Source organism: Bison bison, unplaced genomic scaffold, assembly GCF_000754665.1.
Source record: "Bison bison bison isolate TAMUID 2011002044 unplaced genomic scaffold, Bison_UMD1.0 scf7180017864192, whole genome shotgun sequence".
NCBI lineage: Eukaryota > Metazoa > Chordata > Mammalia > Artiodactyla > Bovidae > Bison > Bison bison.
Window position 1 is genome coordinate 4254440 of NW_011494764.1, and position 16807 is coordinate 4271246.

Sequence of the window (16807 nt, forward strand, 5' to 3'; positions counted from 1 at the left end):
CTCTCACCAGGATGCCTGCGCTGGGGCAAGGGTCTGCTCAGAGCACCTCGAGACCCTCACTTGGTTCCCTCTTGCCTGGTCAGGTCGTGCTCACAAGTGCCGCGTGGAGGGACCTTTGGGGTCTGCCATTCAGCCCCTTGCAGTGTCTCCCAGAGGGGAACGTGGAGTTTTTCTCTTGTAAACACACAGGTTTTAGGTGTGCGGTGTCAGTGTGCTCACCTGGGACTCAGCCCATCGAGGAGCTCTTCGTGACCTGCAGGGACCACTGTGGGTGCTCCATGTGCCGGGTGCTCCCAGCTGCTCACTGAGTCGTGGACACGCTTTGTTTGCAGTTTCCAGCTGTCATGCACGAGGACCCCTCCCACAGGAAGTGGGGTGTTTGGGCTGATGCGTTTCCCCTGTATTCTCAGTGCCTTCTCACTAAGGAACAATCACTGTTTCCCTGTGAGCTCCGCTGCCCCACCCAGGACTGGCTTTCTCTTGGGTTTTACCAAAGCCAGCTCTCCAGGGAGGAGGTGAGTCTGGGCGCGCGTCTGCCACGGTCAACACGTGTCCTGCTCCGAGTGAGCGGTGCCAGTGCCCAGGAAGGGCCCTCAGGGGAGGCAGAGGCCACACTGCCAGTGTCACAAAGGCACAGGGTCACTACGAGCAGGGCTTGAGGCTGGGGTGTGCGCTTACAGCTCCTGTCTGTGGTGCTAGACCTGTGTTTAGAAGGTCTCGGCCAGTGCAGTTGCTCTGAGAGGTCAGCCAGTGTCTCCTTGCTCAAGTTCCACAGTGACACGTCGGGAGCTGAGGACTCTGCATCCCTCCCTGGTCCCTCATCCCCAAGGCTGGCTGATGGTGACTTTTGGGGCAAAAGAGGTGGCTTCATTATGGGTTTATTTCTGGATGACTTATTTGTTAACTCATTAGGCTTGTTTTGTTCCATGCATCCCCCTGGCAAACCTTGCTATTAAAAGAGGGAAATAACCAGCCGTTTACTTAAATGTAAGGAAAGTAGAGATGATTGTTTTCTTGGTAGCCTTTTTCTATTTCTACAAAAAGCTTTCTGTTTTAGGAAGCAGAGCGTATGTGGACAGTGTTTCCACCACAGACAGGCCCCTTCTAGGCTGCAATGAGTCTGGCAGTAGTGTCCCCTTTGACAGATGGCTGGGCCAGGGTGGCCTTGGTCCCAGGAAAACCTCAGCAGCACGTGACGGGGGCAGCAGCCTTTCCCGGCTTGGACAAGTGGACGTTCAGGGCACAGGGGTGTCATCATGGGGCCCAGCGAAGGACGCGTCTGGGGGCACCGTCCAACGCAAGGTGGTGCTCACATCTGTCCAGTGACATGGAAAAACCTGCCAAGAAGCTTCCTCCTCCTGCCTTTGTTCTCAGCCTGCGGTGGGAGCCCAGACCTAGTGAACCCGTCTCCAAGGCTCCTCTGCCGTGAGACACACGAAATGCAGCTGTGAGTGCCTCCTGGTGCAGCAGCATCACCATTTCTCACGGTGTCACAGGACAGGCGTGAGCACTCCCCAGATGCGTCCTCCGCTGGGCCCCACAATGACACGCCTGCAGCCCTGCATGTCCACCTGTCCAAGCCGGGCACTGCCGAGGCTGCTGCCCCTGTCACGTGCTGCTGAGGTTTTCCCGGGGCCAAGGCCACCCTGGCCCAGCCATCTGTCAGAGGGGACGCTGCTGCCAAGACTCACAGCAGCCTGGACCTACCTGTGCTGGAAACACTGTGTCCACGTACACTCTGCTTCCTAAAACAGAAAGTGTTTTGTAGAAAGAGGCTACCAAAAAGCAAGGCACCCTCCCAGGCCTGCTCAGAGGCCAACCTGCAGTCTTCTCCCTAAAATTTTTCAAGTCCACACAGGCCTAGCAGACAACCAGCTGAAGTGCCGCCGGCCACTAGGGGTGAGCGCACTGTCAGAGCACATGGCCCAGCAGGCTGACGTGAACGGCCTTTTTAAAAAGCACTTCTAGAAGAGTGGGGGACTGGGCGACACATGTCCTCAGTGAGGACACGCTGCAGGAATGCACCGTGGGGCGCGTGGGCTGTAGGACCAGACCCCCGGAGAGACCCCTGCTCGGTCACCTGTGCATGGGCGCCGGGCCCCCTGGAGGAGGAGGGGGCACACAGTGGGTCCTCCTCCTGGGCTCGCCCAGACGGCACCCTGCTCTGCCCTGGGAGGCCTGTGATCACCACGTGCCGGCCACGCGAGGCTGGGCAGCGCCTCCCGCCCTGGCACTCTGCTCCGTGTCCATCCCTCTGCCTAGTTTCCTGACTGGGAGATGTCCTTTTATGTCCAAAATGTTAGGCTTGTACAGAATTCTTCTGTCAGCCGTCCTTCGGTTTGTCCAGCAGCATAGGCCAGCCTGGGGGCACAGGGAGGTGTTGAGGGCCGGGCAGAGTGGGAGGGCCCCCGGAGGCCCCAGCTCTGGGCAGGAGGCCCCTCCTCTTCCTCAGAAGGCACCTTTTGTAGGCCGGGTGCCTCGGGGCTCCTGGGGGCTTGGTTCCCACGGTGGTGATGGCTGTTATCCGAGCCTTGTGGGAAAGTGCCAGGACAGGGGAGGTGTTAGCACTTTCACACGGGGCTGGTGGCCCAGACTGTAAGGTTGTGTGTTGTGTGCTCGTGTGTGTTTGTGTTCAGGCAGGCTGCTCCAGGCTGGTGGAGGCAGTGTCCTCATCTCGACCCTGGGCCTTGCCTATGCCTGAGGATGGCGGTGCTGAGTCCTCAAGCTGCTTGGCTGCCTGGTCACGTGGCTGGTAGCCCATCGTCAATGTCACAATTAAGGCTTTTTCGAACCAACTGGCTGGAAGAGTGTTGAGTTTCCTGTGAAGCTCCCGTCACGTCTTAATTTAGAAACTGATGAAAGGTCTACCCAAGGGTGTCATCGGGGGCAGCGGGGCATGTCCATGTTGTGATAAAGTGATCACAGCAGAGGCAGCGTCCAGCCGCCCGCTGACTTGGGTCTTGCTGCCCACAGTCTGCATGTGGCAACCTGGGGCGGCTGGGGGCCTGGGTGAGCCGCCGTGAGGTCGCTGGGTCCCAGGGTCTGCAGCACAGACCCTCCTGCGCAGTCACAGAACCACGCTGCTTTGTTTTCCTTCACTGAAGCATACTTGATCTGCCATGTTATGTATGTTTCAGGTCCACAAGGCAGTGATTCGGTGTTTCTATAGATCAGACTCCAATACGGCTACTGTAAGGTGCCGTCTGTAATTCCTGTGCTGTGCAGTGCAGCCTTGCAGCTCATTTCTGTTACATGCAGGAGTTCGATTCTGTTAGGTCCACACCTCTCTCCTGCCCCTCTGCCTTACATCTGCTTGCTGGTGGCCGCTGGTTTGTCCTCGACATCTGTGAGTCTAGTCACCAGTCTGTTGTGTGTTTTAGATTCTGCAGAAGTGGTGTCATGCGGTGTGTCTTTCCTGTCTGACCTACTTGGCTCTGTGTAATGCTCTCCAAATCCATCTGTGTTGCTGCAAAATTTCATTTTTTATGGCTGATTATTAGTCCATCGTGTCTGTGTGTGTGTGTGTGTGTATGCGTGCATGTGCATCACATCTTTATCCAGTCATCTGCAGATGGCCGTTTAGGCTGTCTCTGAGTCTTGGCTATTCTGACAAGTGCTGCTGTGCACACTGGGGTGCGTGTATCATCGTGAATTAGTATTTTTGTTTTTTCCAGACATATTCCAGAGTGGAGTTGCTGGGTCATATGATAGTTCTGTCTTTAGTTTTTTAAGGAACCTCACACTGTTCTCCACAGTGGCCGCACCAGTCCGCATTCCCACCAGCAGTGCGTGAGGGCTCTCTTCTCCACATCCTCCCCAGCGTTCGGTATCTGTACGCTTTAATGACGGCCATTCTGAACAGTGTGCGGTGGCGCCGCACTGTGGTTCTCACTTACATTCTCTCATCATTAGCCGCGTGAAGCATCTTCTCATGTGCCTGTTGGTCATATGTGTCTCTTCTTTGGGAAAATGTCTATTCAGGTCTCTTGCCCGTTTTCTGAATTTTTTTTTTTAGTGTTTTCAGTGTCTAAATTCTTTATATGTTGTATACATATTTACGTGTAATATACATATATATCTGTATATATACACACACATAGGGCCATAGTATGAGGCTTGTGGGATCTTAATTCCTCGACCAGGGACTGAACCTGTGTCGTTAGCAGTGAAAGTGTGGAGTCCTAACCCCTGGACTGCCAGGAGATTGATGTTTCTATCATTTGGATATTAACCCCTTTTGGTTATATCATCTGCAGGTGTTTTCTTCCACTCAGTAAGTTGTCCTTTTTATGATTTCTTTTGTTGTACAAAAGTTTAAAATTTACTTAGATACCCTTTGTTTATCTTTGCTTTCATTTCTTTTGCCTTTAGAGATGGATCCAAAAAAACATTTCTGTGACTTATGTCAAAGAAAGCTCTGCCTATGTTTTCTTCTAGGAGTTGTATGGTTTGCGGTCTTACATTTAGGTCCATTTTAATTTATTTTTGTATATGGTGTAGGGAAATGTTCTAATCTGTAATCTTTTACATACAGCTGTCCTTTTTTCCCAGGACCACTTATTGAAGAGACTGTCTTTTCTCCATGTGTATTCTTCGTCATAGCTTGATTGCCATAGGTTTTTGGGTCTCTGTCCTGTGACATTGATCTGTGATCTAAATGTCTGTCTCTGTCAGTGCCATACTGTTCTGACTTTTGGAGCTCTAGAATCTAGTCTCAAGTCAGGGAGCATGATTCCTCCAGCTTTGTCCCTTCGCCTTAGGGCTGGTTTGGCAGTAACTCCCTCACCATCCAGTGGTTAAGATTCTGTGCTCCCTAGATGAGGGGCACAGGTGTGATCCCTGGTTGGAGAACCACGCTCCTGCAGGCCATACAAAGCAGCCTTAAAAAAAAAAAAAAAAGACTGCTTTGGCAATTTGGCAAAAATTGTGCTTCTGGGTAAATTTTGGGGTTATTTGTTTTAGTTCTGTGGGAAATGTCATAGATATTATGATAGAGATTGCGTTAAACCAGTAGATTGCTTTGGGTCATCTGGCCATCTTAACAGTATTTGTCCCAACTCAAGAGCATAAGATATCTTTCCATTTTTTTATATCACCTTCAATTTCCTTCACCAGTGTTTTATAGTTTTTACAGTATAGATCTTTCATCTCTGTAGATAAGTTTTATTCCTAGGTATTCTTTCATGCCATTCAAAATGGGATTTTTTTCTTTCTGACAGTTCATTATTAGTGTATAAGAAAAGCAACAGATTTCTGTCCTTACCCACTTAGGCCAGTGTTTGTGAAATGTCCTGACAGCTCTCGTTGTGAGGAAAACCTTCTGTTTCTGTCTTTGCCCTTGGCACACCCTGGGAACACGCTCACAGTGACTTCATGAGCTGTGAGTGTGGTGCCTCCTGGCGCTCTGTGCTGTGTGTTACTCCACTTCCTAAAACATGGTTGCTGAACATGCTGCAGCAATGGGGGGCCGAGTATGGTCAGGAAGCACGCAGGACGTGAGCTGCATCTCCGAGCACGCCCCCAGACTCCCTCTCATGCTCATGTTCTCCTTTGGTGAAGAGTCTGCTTGTGTCGCTTGTGTCTTTTGTCCATTTTCTGTTTGGATGTTGGTCATTCGTCTGACTTGTGGTGGGCAGTTTGTCTCTTCATCCTGTAAATCCGGTCTTCACTGGGCGGCTTTCAGTTTGGTTGAGATGCAGAGGACCGGTGTTTCCCTTTTTGAATGAATGGCTCTGCTGGTGTCGTGTCTAAGAACGCTGCCTATCTAAGATCTCAAAGATTTCTTCTACGGTTCCTAAAATTTGTACAGGTTTTTATAGTTTTTTTTGAGATGTATACCTGAATTCCCATTATTATTTGGAGCACTTGTTAATGATACTGTGTTTTTGTTGTTTTTACATGTTCTTGCTAGTTAGTAGACATAGGGTGGATTTTTGTGTGTTGATCTGCTATTTTGCAGCCTCTTTGAGCTCACTGTATCGTGGAGTTTTTGGTTGATTCTTTGCAGTTTTTCAGATAGACAGTCATGTCGTTATCAAGTAGAATGTTTTATTTTCCGTCCCAATTAGTTTGTGTCTTTTCCCCCTTTTCTTCCTCATCCTCTGACTGGTGCTTCAAGGACGATGCCCAGAAGCGGGAGTGGGAGGGAGGCGTGTCCCGTGTCTCACTGTCAGGGCGATGCTGGCTGAGGTGCTGTCCACGCCCCTCCTCTCTCTGAGCGGTTCCTGGACCCTGTGGTGCCGAGGGCTTGGGCCTCAAAGTCTTAGGCTTTGAATGCCAGACACATTTTCTGCATCAGTTGTTAGGACTGGGTGATTCTTCTTCTCTGACCTGTTGATGTGGTGGGTTATGTTGATTAGTGTTTGAGCACTGAACCAGGTTTGCAGGTTTCTAACACCAGCGTCGCTGTCCAACCTCTCTGGTCACCTTCTCCACGTGGTGACCCTGTGGGGGTTACTCTGGACCTGGTGCTGGCTCTTCTCTCCATTTGTCCTGCAGCCGCCTAGTGGGTGGGCTTTGTGTCCCTGGCTTTTAGCAGTGCTGCAGGGTCACCCAGGGCCACTTTCCCTGTCCTGTCTCTCCCCAGAGCTGTCCTCCTCTGGGCCTTCAGTCTGGTCTTCCTCTGGCTTGTGCTTTTGTCTCTTTGTCATCTCTGTCACTTTCTTTCTCTGTGGATCAGCCGTGGAGGTGTGTGGACTTGCCCCCTGTGCTCTTGGTCACCTGAGTTCTCAGGCGGGTGCCAGCCTGTCCCTGTCTTCTCCTGCATTTCTTGTGCATCTTGGTCCTTCTGTGTAAGATGGCTGTTTTTCCTCCTGCATTTGCAGCCCCTTCACCCCCATCTTCAGAGCTGTGTGTTCACCTTTAATTGATCAGGTTTTCGTTTCCATTCTGGCCGCAGTTACAGTGGCTTGTCATGTGCTCTGTGCAAGGGGAGGGTCTCCCTGCAGCCTGGGAGCCCTGAGCTGCTGTGCCCTGTGTCCAGTGACCTGCCCTTCTGTACGAGGCATGGGGCCCCCAGAAGGGAGTTGGTCCTGGGACAGAGCCTGGCAACCAGCCCCCCACTTTCTGATCACCTCCTAGGGTGCAGTCTGTCCGTAACCAGCATTTTAAACTTTATTACTGTGAAATGTAACATAAAATCTAAAAATCTGCAAAATATTGATAAAAATGTAGAATCTCATTCTCACAAAGTGCACATGGGTGTGGCCTTTGTGTAGAAAACTCCTGTCACACTCCCGGGCGTGACTCCCCTCCACATTTGTACAGCGATCACCACTCGATGTCTTAGTCGTCCTGTCGCCTCAGTTAGGCAGACAGACAGTATGCCCTTTTCCCCCCGTGACTTGTGAGATGGTTGGGCCTGTGTGACTCAGTTGCCCCTGGGGCCGCTGGCGCCTGTGTGGTGGGGCTGTGTGCGTGGCTCTGTCCGTGCTCCTGTCAGGATGTCAGTTCTGCTCTGTGTCCTTGCTGATGTTCTGTATCTTGTTTTGGTTTTTGTTTGCATTTCTCACCTGGATTTCCTCTCTTGTGGAGGGCCTATTTAAGTCTTGCGTCCATGTCTGCAGTGGACGTCCACTCTCTGGCTTGCCGGTTTGTGGGTGCTCTCTGCAGAGGCTGCCTAAGGGCTTGCTGGCAGGTGCGTGTGTAGGAAGCGCCCTCTTCTCCTGTGGGATGGCGACCTTTAATGAACAAAACGTGCTGTTCTCCAGGTGTCAGAATTTGCAGACTTGGCCACTGTGGTCAGTGTTCTGGCTCTGCAGGCGTCGTCTTTACCTTGAGGCTGCGGAGACGTTCTCTGCCGTCCAGTGCATGTTCTTGCCGGCCTGTGGGTTCTGTGGCGGGGCTGGAACGGGGGGAACCACTGCCATTTCTGCACGTGCACTTTGCCGGCAGCAGAGTCCTCAGTGGGAGTGCAGCTCACCTGCCCTGGGCTGGGCCTGTGGGGGTCCGTGTCAGCGTCAGGCAGTTTTTTAAAAACTGTGACATTAATTTTTTAAATTAATGTTTATTTATGGAACTTGAGGTTCTCTGCTTTCCTTGTTAGGTTTATTAGCAGGGTTCTTTCTTTCTTTCTACAAGATTTTCTCCTACTTTATTCCTGCCGACATGGGCTTCTGCACAGGGATCACTGTGTGGTTTCCTGACCGTGCTCCCGACAGCAAGTCCTCCCCGCTCCTCCCTGTGCCCGGGGTCGCCACACAGGTGCTCAGTGGCTGGGCCTGAATCCTCACATGCCTGAGGGTTTGCCACAGCAGACCTTTACTGAAAAGTAACTATTTTACAAAAGGAAACAAGGTTAGTGAAGAGTGGCCTGGCTTTGTGCAACTCAGATCCACAGGGCGTGTACTAAGACAAGTTTTAAAAGTGTGGACTGGCCTCTGCATGCCCTCCTGGTCTGGACACCTCGAGATCAGGGTCCAGGACTCATGGATCTGTGAGGTGGCCACACACGCTCAGAGGTACCCATGTCTTGGAGCAAGAGGGGCGAGTGTCCCAGGGCTCCTTGGCTCAATTTTTCTCATCTTGAGACTAGGCAGTCAGTTTTTAAAAAAATTTATCTTCATAATCTTTTAAGTTGTTATGGAAACATTACTGATGAGTTCCCAGGTAGTATGGAGCTTCAGCCACTGTCCTGAGTCAGGTTCTGAGATGGTCCAGTTTTGTAGTAGGAAAGTAGAAGAAAGCTGGGAATTCCCAGTTTCAATTGTAGACAGAAAATGCCATTTCCGGCCTCAGCCCTGGGATGTGCGGAGGTGAACCTGGGCCCTCGTGTGGTGCTGTGCCACCAGATTGTGTCAGCCCGTTACAAGCTGGGGGTCCTTTGTGAACTCTTACCAGTTGACGTGGAGACAGAAGACAGGTTCTTGGGAGGCTGGTGAAGGGCAGGTTGGAGCTCCCACTCCAGATGCTTCCGAACAGTATGTTTGAAAAGCCGTTCAGAGCAGAGGCTGATTCTGATTCTAATTCTGGTGAGCTGTGTGAGACCCTCGTCCAGCACGGCAGGCCCCGGGGGTGTGATCTGGTTGGTGTGACACGCTTTCTCTGACTGTGAGGATGAGGGCTGAGGAGGGCACTGCCAGGAAGACAGAGCAGTGCTTCTTTTCCCTGTTCCTTCTGCCAAACACAGTGAACAGCCTGGGCGTGATGGACGGGATGTGCGGCACTGTCCACGCTGGGCAGGCTCAGCTTGGGTTGGGTCAGTGCGGCCGCAGGCGGAAGAGACTCGTGAACAGGTGCAGAGAGAGGCTGGCACGTGCCGGGCGGCCAGGGAGCGGCACGCGGTAGTGAGACATCAAGCCGGGCAGAGCCTCTGCTGGGTTTCTGCGGGGAGGGGTGGTGGGTGGGACTGACCGACTCCGTGGGATGCAGTGGGGTCTCTAGTTGCCTGGTAGCTGGACTCCCACGTGAACCCCAAGGCCCCACCGTGTTCTCTGTCGTGGGGTGTAGACAGTGCCCTGCTGGGCTGGCCACTGGGTGGTGCGTCAGGAGAAGCCCTGTTCTGGACCCTGACGGGGGAGGGGACCCCTTCAGAAGAGCCACTGCACCCATGCATCGTGCAACGCTGACTGGAGGTGCTTGGGTTTCCTGTGGGGTCACCGAACCTTAATCCCATGCCTCTGTTTTGAAGCAGACGGTTGATGATGAAGCGATGGCGGCGTGAATGAAGGCCCAGTGAGGAGAAACGATGCCCAAGGGTGGGTGTTCTAGAACCCCACAGCAGGAAGAGCGTTCCCTGAGCAGCGACATGGTGGAGAAGCAGCCCGGAAAAAAGGTGAGCTCCCGCATCCGCACAGGGTCAGACCCGGGTGTCGCCCGCCTGCCTGCCTGGGCTGCTCTGCTTGTCCCCAGCGCAGGGCGCTGGTGTCGGGCCCCCTCTGGGGCCAGTGTGGGAGGAGCTGCCGTGGTCTGGGGTGGCTGTGGACGACAGCACCAGCTTCCTCTGAAGGATGTGTTTGTCGTTTGGCAGCAGAGTGCTTTCAGCACTAGGTCCATGGACAGAAGCTGGTGCCTGTCTGAGAGACCCCAGGACCCCGGGTTCTGACCTCAGCTGTGAGCAGGCCAGATGTGACAGTGGCCGTGTGGGCAGTCCTAACCGAGACACTGTTGGGCAACTGGACTCCCAGTTTTGCTTGACCGAGTATGAACAGGAAATGGGATGTCGACCTGCACCCTTGTGTCCTGTTAGCGTGCTGGTGCCCTGGGCTCGGGGCTGTGCAGTGTGTGTGCCGTGTGCTCCACGCACCGTGACCCCAGTGTCCCCTCCAGGCCGGTCTGCAGAATCCCAGACTCGCAGCCTTCCCGAGGGAGGGCCACCTGCAAAGGCGGTCTGTGGCCCATGCCCTGGCTCCTGTCCAGGAGGAGGGGGTGGTACACAAATGACCTCATGTGGAAGCTGGGTGTGGCTTGGTGCTGCTTCGTCGTGTGGTTTTCGAGCAGGTCTTGGACGAGGCCTCAGACTCCCTGCTCCTCTGAATGCTGGGAAACTGTAGGAGCGCTGGTTCTCAGGATCCACGTGCAGATGCTGAAGCCCAGGAAGGGCGGCAGGGGCAGGGGTCTGCCAGATCTTAGTTCCCCAGCCAGGGGTTGAACCTGTGCCCCCTCCACTGGAAGCGCAGAGTGTTAATTTAACCTCTGGACCACCAGGGAGGTCCCCAGACAGGCTTTCTGGTGGCAGCGAAGGGACAGGCTTTTGCCATCCTGGATGGACTCCGGTGGTCCCCGTGACCTGCGAGGCAGGTGTCACCTGGGGACTGCTGCTTGACTGTGAGGGCACAGAAGGAATAGAGAAAAAGCCTCAAGGAACAAACTGTGCCGAGTGTGAGCCCCTTCTGCTCCCAGTCCAGCCCTCACCATGCCCCGCTCTGCAGGACCTGGGCTGTAGCTCCCTGTGCTCACCGGGCACAGCTGTGTGACAGCCACGTGTGCCCACAGCGGACTCCATGAGGGAAGGGATGGGTCCGACCTTGAGAGTGATGAGCACCCAGACTTGGGGTGGGGGGGTGTCTGCGGAGGAGCGCCCAGGGGTTTTCAGGAAGCTGTGGGCAGTGGGCGTGAGGAGGCAAGCCCACAGCCCAAAGCAGTGTGCACAGTGTGTTTCTGCACACTGTTAGCCAGCTGCTAGGTACTCAAGTTTTATTGAAGTAGAAATGCACCTTTCATTTCTAGAACCTGGGAGCATCATGATCGAGACCAGGTTTCACAGCACCGCCAGTGTCCTTGGGGGCCATCCCGCCCCCCTCAAACCTCTGCGCTAACCATGCCTCCCCGGCCACAGGGCATGTGGACCCACGGCAGGGATTTTTGCTGCTTTCCCGTGGATAGGCTCTTGCTGTCAAGAAGAAGGTTCTCCCTCTGGGGCTGCGTGGTGTCTGCTGTGTGGATGTTCAGCTCCACCTCCGTTGTGCGGATGCAGGTCTGGGATGTGAGCACACGTACATTGGGGGGTTTTCTGCAGAGGTGACAGATAGGGTTTACTAGTTGGTCAAAATGACTGCTCCTCCGGGGGCTCAGATGGTAAAGTGTCTGCCTGCGATGCGGGAGACCCGGGTTCAATCTCTGGGTTGGGAAGATCTCCTGGAGAAGGAAATGGCAACCCACTCCAGTACTCTTACCTGGAGAAGCCCATGGATGGAGGAGCCTGGTAGGCTACAGTCCATGGGGTCGCAGAATTGGATATGACTGAGCGACTTCACTTTCACTTTGCAAAGTGACTGCACAGTTCTGCACCCCAGAACCTGGTCGAGGTGGACGCGATCCATGCTGACACTCAGTGACGTCTATAGACAGACACGTGTTTTCCTGTTGTCTACAGGCTCTCTGTGATCTGTCTGGACTCAGTTTTGTTTTGAGCTGCGAAGGAAGGTCAGTGTTTATTTTCTTCCCACGGATGTCCACCTGGTCACTGTCACTGGAAGGCTGTCCGTTCCTCCTGGGTTGTGGCGGTCATGTGGGGCTCACTTCTGCTCTTTGCTCTGGACCTTTGGCCTTTAGCTTAGGGCCACCTGTTGTGTTATCTTGGTACCTGGTAATTTAACTTGTCCGCTTTCATTGTTCTCCAGAATTGTGCTTGTTATTCTTGCCCCTTTGGTTTCCATGTACATTTTGGAAAAGGTGGATCTGCTGGGCTTTGACTGCTCTGAATGCAAAGATGTGTTTGGGAGATTTGCTGGGTTAACAGTGATGAACACAGGTGGCCTCCGTTTTATCAGTCCTGTTTCTGTTCTCAGGGATATTTGTCGGCTGCATAGAGGCCTTGAGCATCTTTTGTTAGGTTTATTCCTGTGTGTGATGTCTCTCGATATTAACACGGCATGCTTCAGTGTGACTTCCTAGCTGTCTGTAGCGTGTAGGAACCGCCCACTTTCTGTCCAGCAGCCTCCCTCACCCACTCACCAGTCTGAAGAGTTGGACTGTATATTCCTCATTATTCTTCGAGGTGTCCAATCCTGCCATCCCTCAGGAAGATCAGGGTTTGCGGGGGGGCCTGCTCTGACTGGAGGAGCCACCCCCTAAGGCTGTTGTCTGGGTGGGTGCCCCCACCCATGGCTGTGCTGGAGTGGAGGCACTTTCTTAAGTGCACGCTCGTATTTTTTTGCTCATTAAAAAGTGGTTTTGTTTTTCAGTAGTTGTAATTATAGGTATTCTCACCTTGAACCCCATCTTTTGCAGCGGAGCCTGTGTCAAGTGGGGACACCCTTCTCACAGTGTCCTGGGGGGTGGTGTCAGGATGACTCAGGCCATTTCTGCAGTTGAGAGGGTCATGGTTTCCGTACTTTATTTTCTTAATGTGCATTACATTGATTTTTCAAATGTTTTGCATTTCTGACATTGTGATTTAGATTATCTTTTTTATGTCTAAAGATCAGAGTCATCGGCTGGGCCAGGAGTTTTCTTGGTGAGAAGGTGATGAGGCTCCTTGGGCTTAGCTGGTGGGTCTGTTCTCTGGCAGGGGTGGGGTGCAGGTGGGGACAGGTGGGCCTGTGTCGGGCCTCGCCTAGCTGGCCCTTCTGTGCACTCCAGATGCCCCTGCAGCTTGTGGTGTGCTTTGGTGGGACCCCTGGTCACCCAGGGTGTCTTGTTACCTTCCAAGACCAGAGGGCTGTTGGGGCCCCAGGAGACAGGGCTGTGTGGCGTCCAGGCCTCAGTGTCCCCTCCCAGGATCACCTGAGGGCCTCGGTGTTGTGAGGGTGGTGTGTGTGGGCAGGATTCCAGAAAGAAAGCTTGCTGCTGGGGAAGGGAGCCGCATGGTGGTAGCAGTGCTGTCTTCCGTGTCAGCGCGAGCCCAACGGCCTGTGTGGCGCCCTGTGGGCCCATGAGCCGGGCACTGCGTAGTTGGAGTGCGCCCCGTCCCACCCCACTCACAGGGCTCTGCGTGCTGCTCTTTCTGGGTGGGGCCTTGTGGAGTCTCAGCCCTCCACCCTTCCCGCGAGGCAGGCATCACCTCCGGTTCTGCAGACAGTGACACCAAGGCAGATGTGTGACTGGACTTCCCTGGATGGGGCTGGAATGCGGGCTTCTGGGTCCTTAACCTGCTGAGAGGCCAGCAGGCCTGGGAGTGATGGCCACACCCCACCACCGTCCAGGCCAGCTCCTGTGCTGGGGTGGGCCGCCCACCCTGGGGCCGCCTGCAGGGTCACAGGCCTGCAGCGAGGGCAGAGATGACTGGAGCATGGAACAGGCAGGGGGCTGCCCATGGGAAGGTGGGGAGACCAGGCTTCACAGAAAGGGGAGCCCATTGTCTTGGGTAGACATGCTCCTGTCCAGTGGGAGGCTTTACAGTGCACAGTGGGCACCATTGGTCAAGCCTCTCTGAAGGTGTGTTTGCTCACCTCCAAGTCCGTCCCAGGAGCAGTGCCATGGCTGGCGGGTAGAAGGCTCCATTACCAAGTATGAAGTGTGTTCTCCTGACACAGGAAGTGAAGTCCTTGTAGATGTGAGGACATTGAAACTTTAATTTGGGGATGGTGTCTGAAGGTGTTAACTTTCTTTTTTTCCAGGACAAAGATAAAGTTTCTCTAACCAAGACCCCAAAGCTGGACCGCAGTGATGGTGGGAAGGAGGTGAGAGAGCGCGCGCCCAAGAGGAAGCTGCCCTTCACCGTGGGGGCCAATGGAGAACAGAAGGACTCGGACACAGGTACCATTCTTGCCCACCCTCGCAGCCTGGGCTCTGCGCTGACTCCGGGGGGTCCTTCTTGAAGGCCTGGGAGGGGTGCTGGGCGAGGCTCTTTACTGATGGCGGGGTGACTGGGAGCCGACAGGGAAGGTTTCCTGCAGAGAATCGCCCCGGCCCAGGGGCCTCCCGTGTTGTCCACCGTGTGTGTGACCACCAGCTCCTCTTCCTCTGAGCTCCCAGGCACCCGCACTCTGTTCAGCCTCCGGAGAGCTTTATATGGGAGGATAAACGGGTTCCCCTCAGGGCTGCCGACGCACATAAATTAACCCAGTTGTTTGAAGTAAAAGCCAAAGGGTACTGTGAAACGGGCAGAAGCGAGTGCCGTCTTCCCTCACGTGTGGTGGAGTGCGTGCAGGAGGACCGGAGACCGCTGCGGGTGCCCGTGCTCCCAGGGCTGTTCCGTCTTGAGCTGCTCACAGGGACGAGCTGGGTCCGGGCAAGAACCTGGCCCCCCTGCTGGCCAGCTCACTCCCCTCCTCTTGGCCCTGGGGCTGGAGCCTTCCCAGCCTGCCGATCGTCTGAGCCAGGGGCAAGCATGGGCGAATCCATGGCGCTGCGAGGGGGTCCTGCTTCCCCCAGGATGCAGCCACGGGGGAAGGAGCGGAGGTCCTGCCAGGATGAAGTGGGATGCAGGCCCTGCTGTGTGAGAATTTGTGTCAGGTCACAGGACAAGTACAGGCACAGAAATGAGATAGACGTGAGAAAGTTGGGAGAAGTGGCAGAGGGAGAAGCCTGGAAGGAGTCTATTCCTCCTCAAGCTCCTGCACAGGCGCCCCCGGCGTGTGGCCCCTGGGCCCCCAGTCCTGAGTCAGCACATGGGCTCATGCGCTGCAGGCAGGTGCTGCAGGTGGTGGGGGTGGTAGTGCCAGCTGGGGTACGACTTTTTACTGGGAAGTCGTGGTCCAGCTCCCATGGTCCAGCCTCCATGGGGTCCTTCACAAGGAGAGTCGTGGGCATCCTCCCAGGGACCCTCTGGGTCAGGTCTGGTGCAGAGGACATAGCCGGCCCAGACACGTGCTCAGGCTTGAGCACCTCGGCCAGTCCTGGTTTGTGCAGGGCAGTGCTGCTGTTGGGTATCTGCAGGTCAGTGTCCTCCTGCAAGGCCTTCCTGTCACTCACAGGAAGACTGCTGCGCCAGGAGGGGGCGGCCGGGGTCTGGGAGCACCTCAGCACAAGGCCTGTGGGGTGACTGTATGCAGAGGCCCAACACGGAGCACTCACCCTCCTCCTGGTCATCATCGCCCCTTTGGGGACAGGTCCTACTGGACCAGTGACCCTTCAACAGCAGGGTATGAGTTGCCTGCTGGAGCAGGGGGTGACTGTGACCCCCAGGGGCCCACTGCGCAGCTCTTACCTCTTTGGTTTGTTCATGGGGCAAACCAGACTCCAGTAACGGGGAGCGTCATGTCCTTTGGGTCAGTACTGGGCACCTCGCCTGCAGCCCTGGTCACTGACCCGTCTGCCCTTCCTGGTGACCAGCCATCTGGGCGGGATGAAGTCCTCCCCAAGAGGCCAGGGGCTGCAGTCATCCCCATCCCTCCCCGACTGCAGTCGGGGCTCCCTGGCGAATGCCCGCGTCCCTCCGGCGCCCCCTGCTGGGAGATGCAGCCTGGTTCTGAGCCACCAGTGGCGTCTCCTCAGCTGTGTCCCAGACCCCCACCCCTGCCCTGGGGGCCAGCCTGCTGAGAACATGCACCCAGGACAGTCCAGAAGGGGCATCCTCCTGCCTGCTGCTGTTGCCCAGTGCCAGTCTTGGTGGGACTGGGACCTGCTTCAGGTTATTCTGCCTTTTTTTCCCCCCCAGAGCTTAGCTCTACACACACCTACCTGACCACCACACACCAGGCTTCCTGCTTAGTCTCACGACAGTCTCACTGCCTCCACCTGGGGACAGAGATGGCTGCACGTGGCTTCCCTGAGGGGCAGGGCCTGTTCTGGGGGGATGTGCTGGGCTCTGGAGTTTTGAGAACATGCCCTACTGAGTGCTGGAGGCCAGTTGTGTGACCACACAGGCGCTTGGCCACCTGCTGGGCATGGACCAAAGCAGAGTAACACTCTGTGAGCCACCCATGCCATGACCCTGGAGTCCTCAGGACCCCAGTGAGAGCAGGACTGGTGTGGGGTGCTGGCCAGCTCCATCTCGGGCTGAGTCTGGAGGGTGTGGCTGGGCCCACTTGGTCTGGGTCAGGTGGCTGCTCTGTCTACTGGTCGCCAGGGTTTGGGGATGGGGCCTGAGGGGTGCCTGGAGGCCTCCAGATGGGCTGGACCAGCAGAGTGGACGACCCGTCCGTGTGCTGCTGGAATCCTGGCTTCAGTTTGCAGGGGTTGCTGAAGTGAAAGCTGGGGTCAGTGGTTGGGAAGCCCTGTTGTTCGGTCCCTTCATGCTGACCTTACCTCATAGATTCTGGCCTCCCATCTGGTCCTGTGTAATACATTCTGTTGCCCTCGCCAGGCGCTAAAGCCTTAGTCAGGAATGGGGAGGAGAAAGACTGCCTTCCACGCCCCGCCTCGGGTCAGGGACTTGCTGAAGGCCACACAGATCTCTCTCGCTGGTCAGTGATGGTCATTTGCTTTAAACAGAGAAGGAGGCAGCAGGAAACCGGACGGAAGCAGGTCCTCGCTGCAGCCGGGT

The 16807-nt window shown here is 55.0% G+C and overlaps 1 protein-coding gene across 1 annotated transcript in view; it reads left to right on the forward strand.

The window, feature by feature from the left end:
• The window catches only part of ANKRD11 (ankyrin repeat domain 11), a 73555-nt gene that overhangs the window by 35889 nt on the left and 20859 nt on the right, over positions 1 to 16807 (forward strand). Inside the window, exons 2-3 of the mRNA XM_010843990.1 lie at positions 9632 to 9772; positions 13998 to 14136. Coding sequence (XP_010842292.1) covers positions 9686 to 9772; positions 13998 to 14136 — 226 coding nt within the window. The 5' untranslated portion in view covers positions 9632 to 9685. The remainder of the gene's footprint in view (positions 1 to 9631; positions 9773 to 13997; positions 14137 to 16807) is intronic.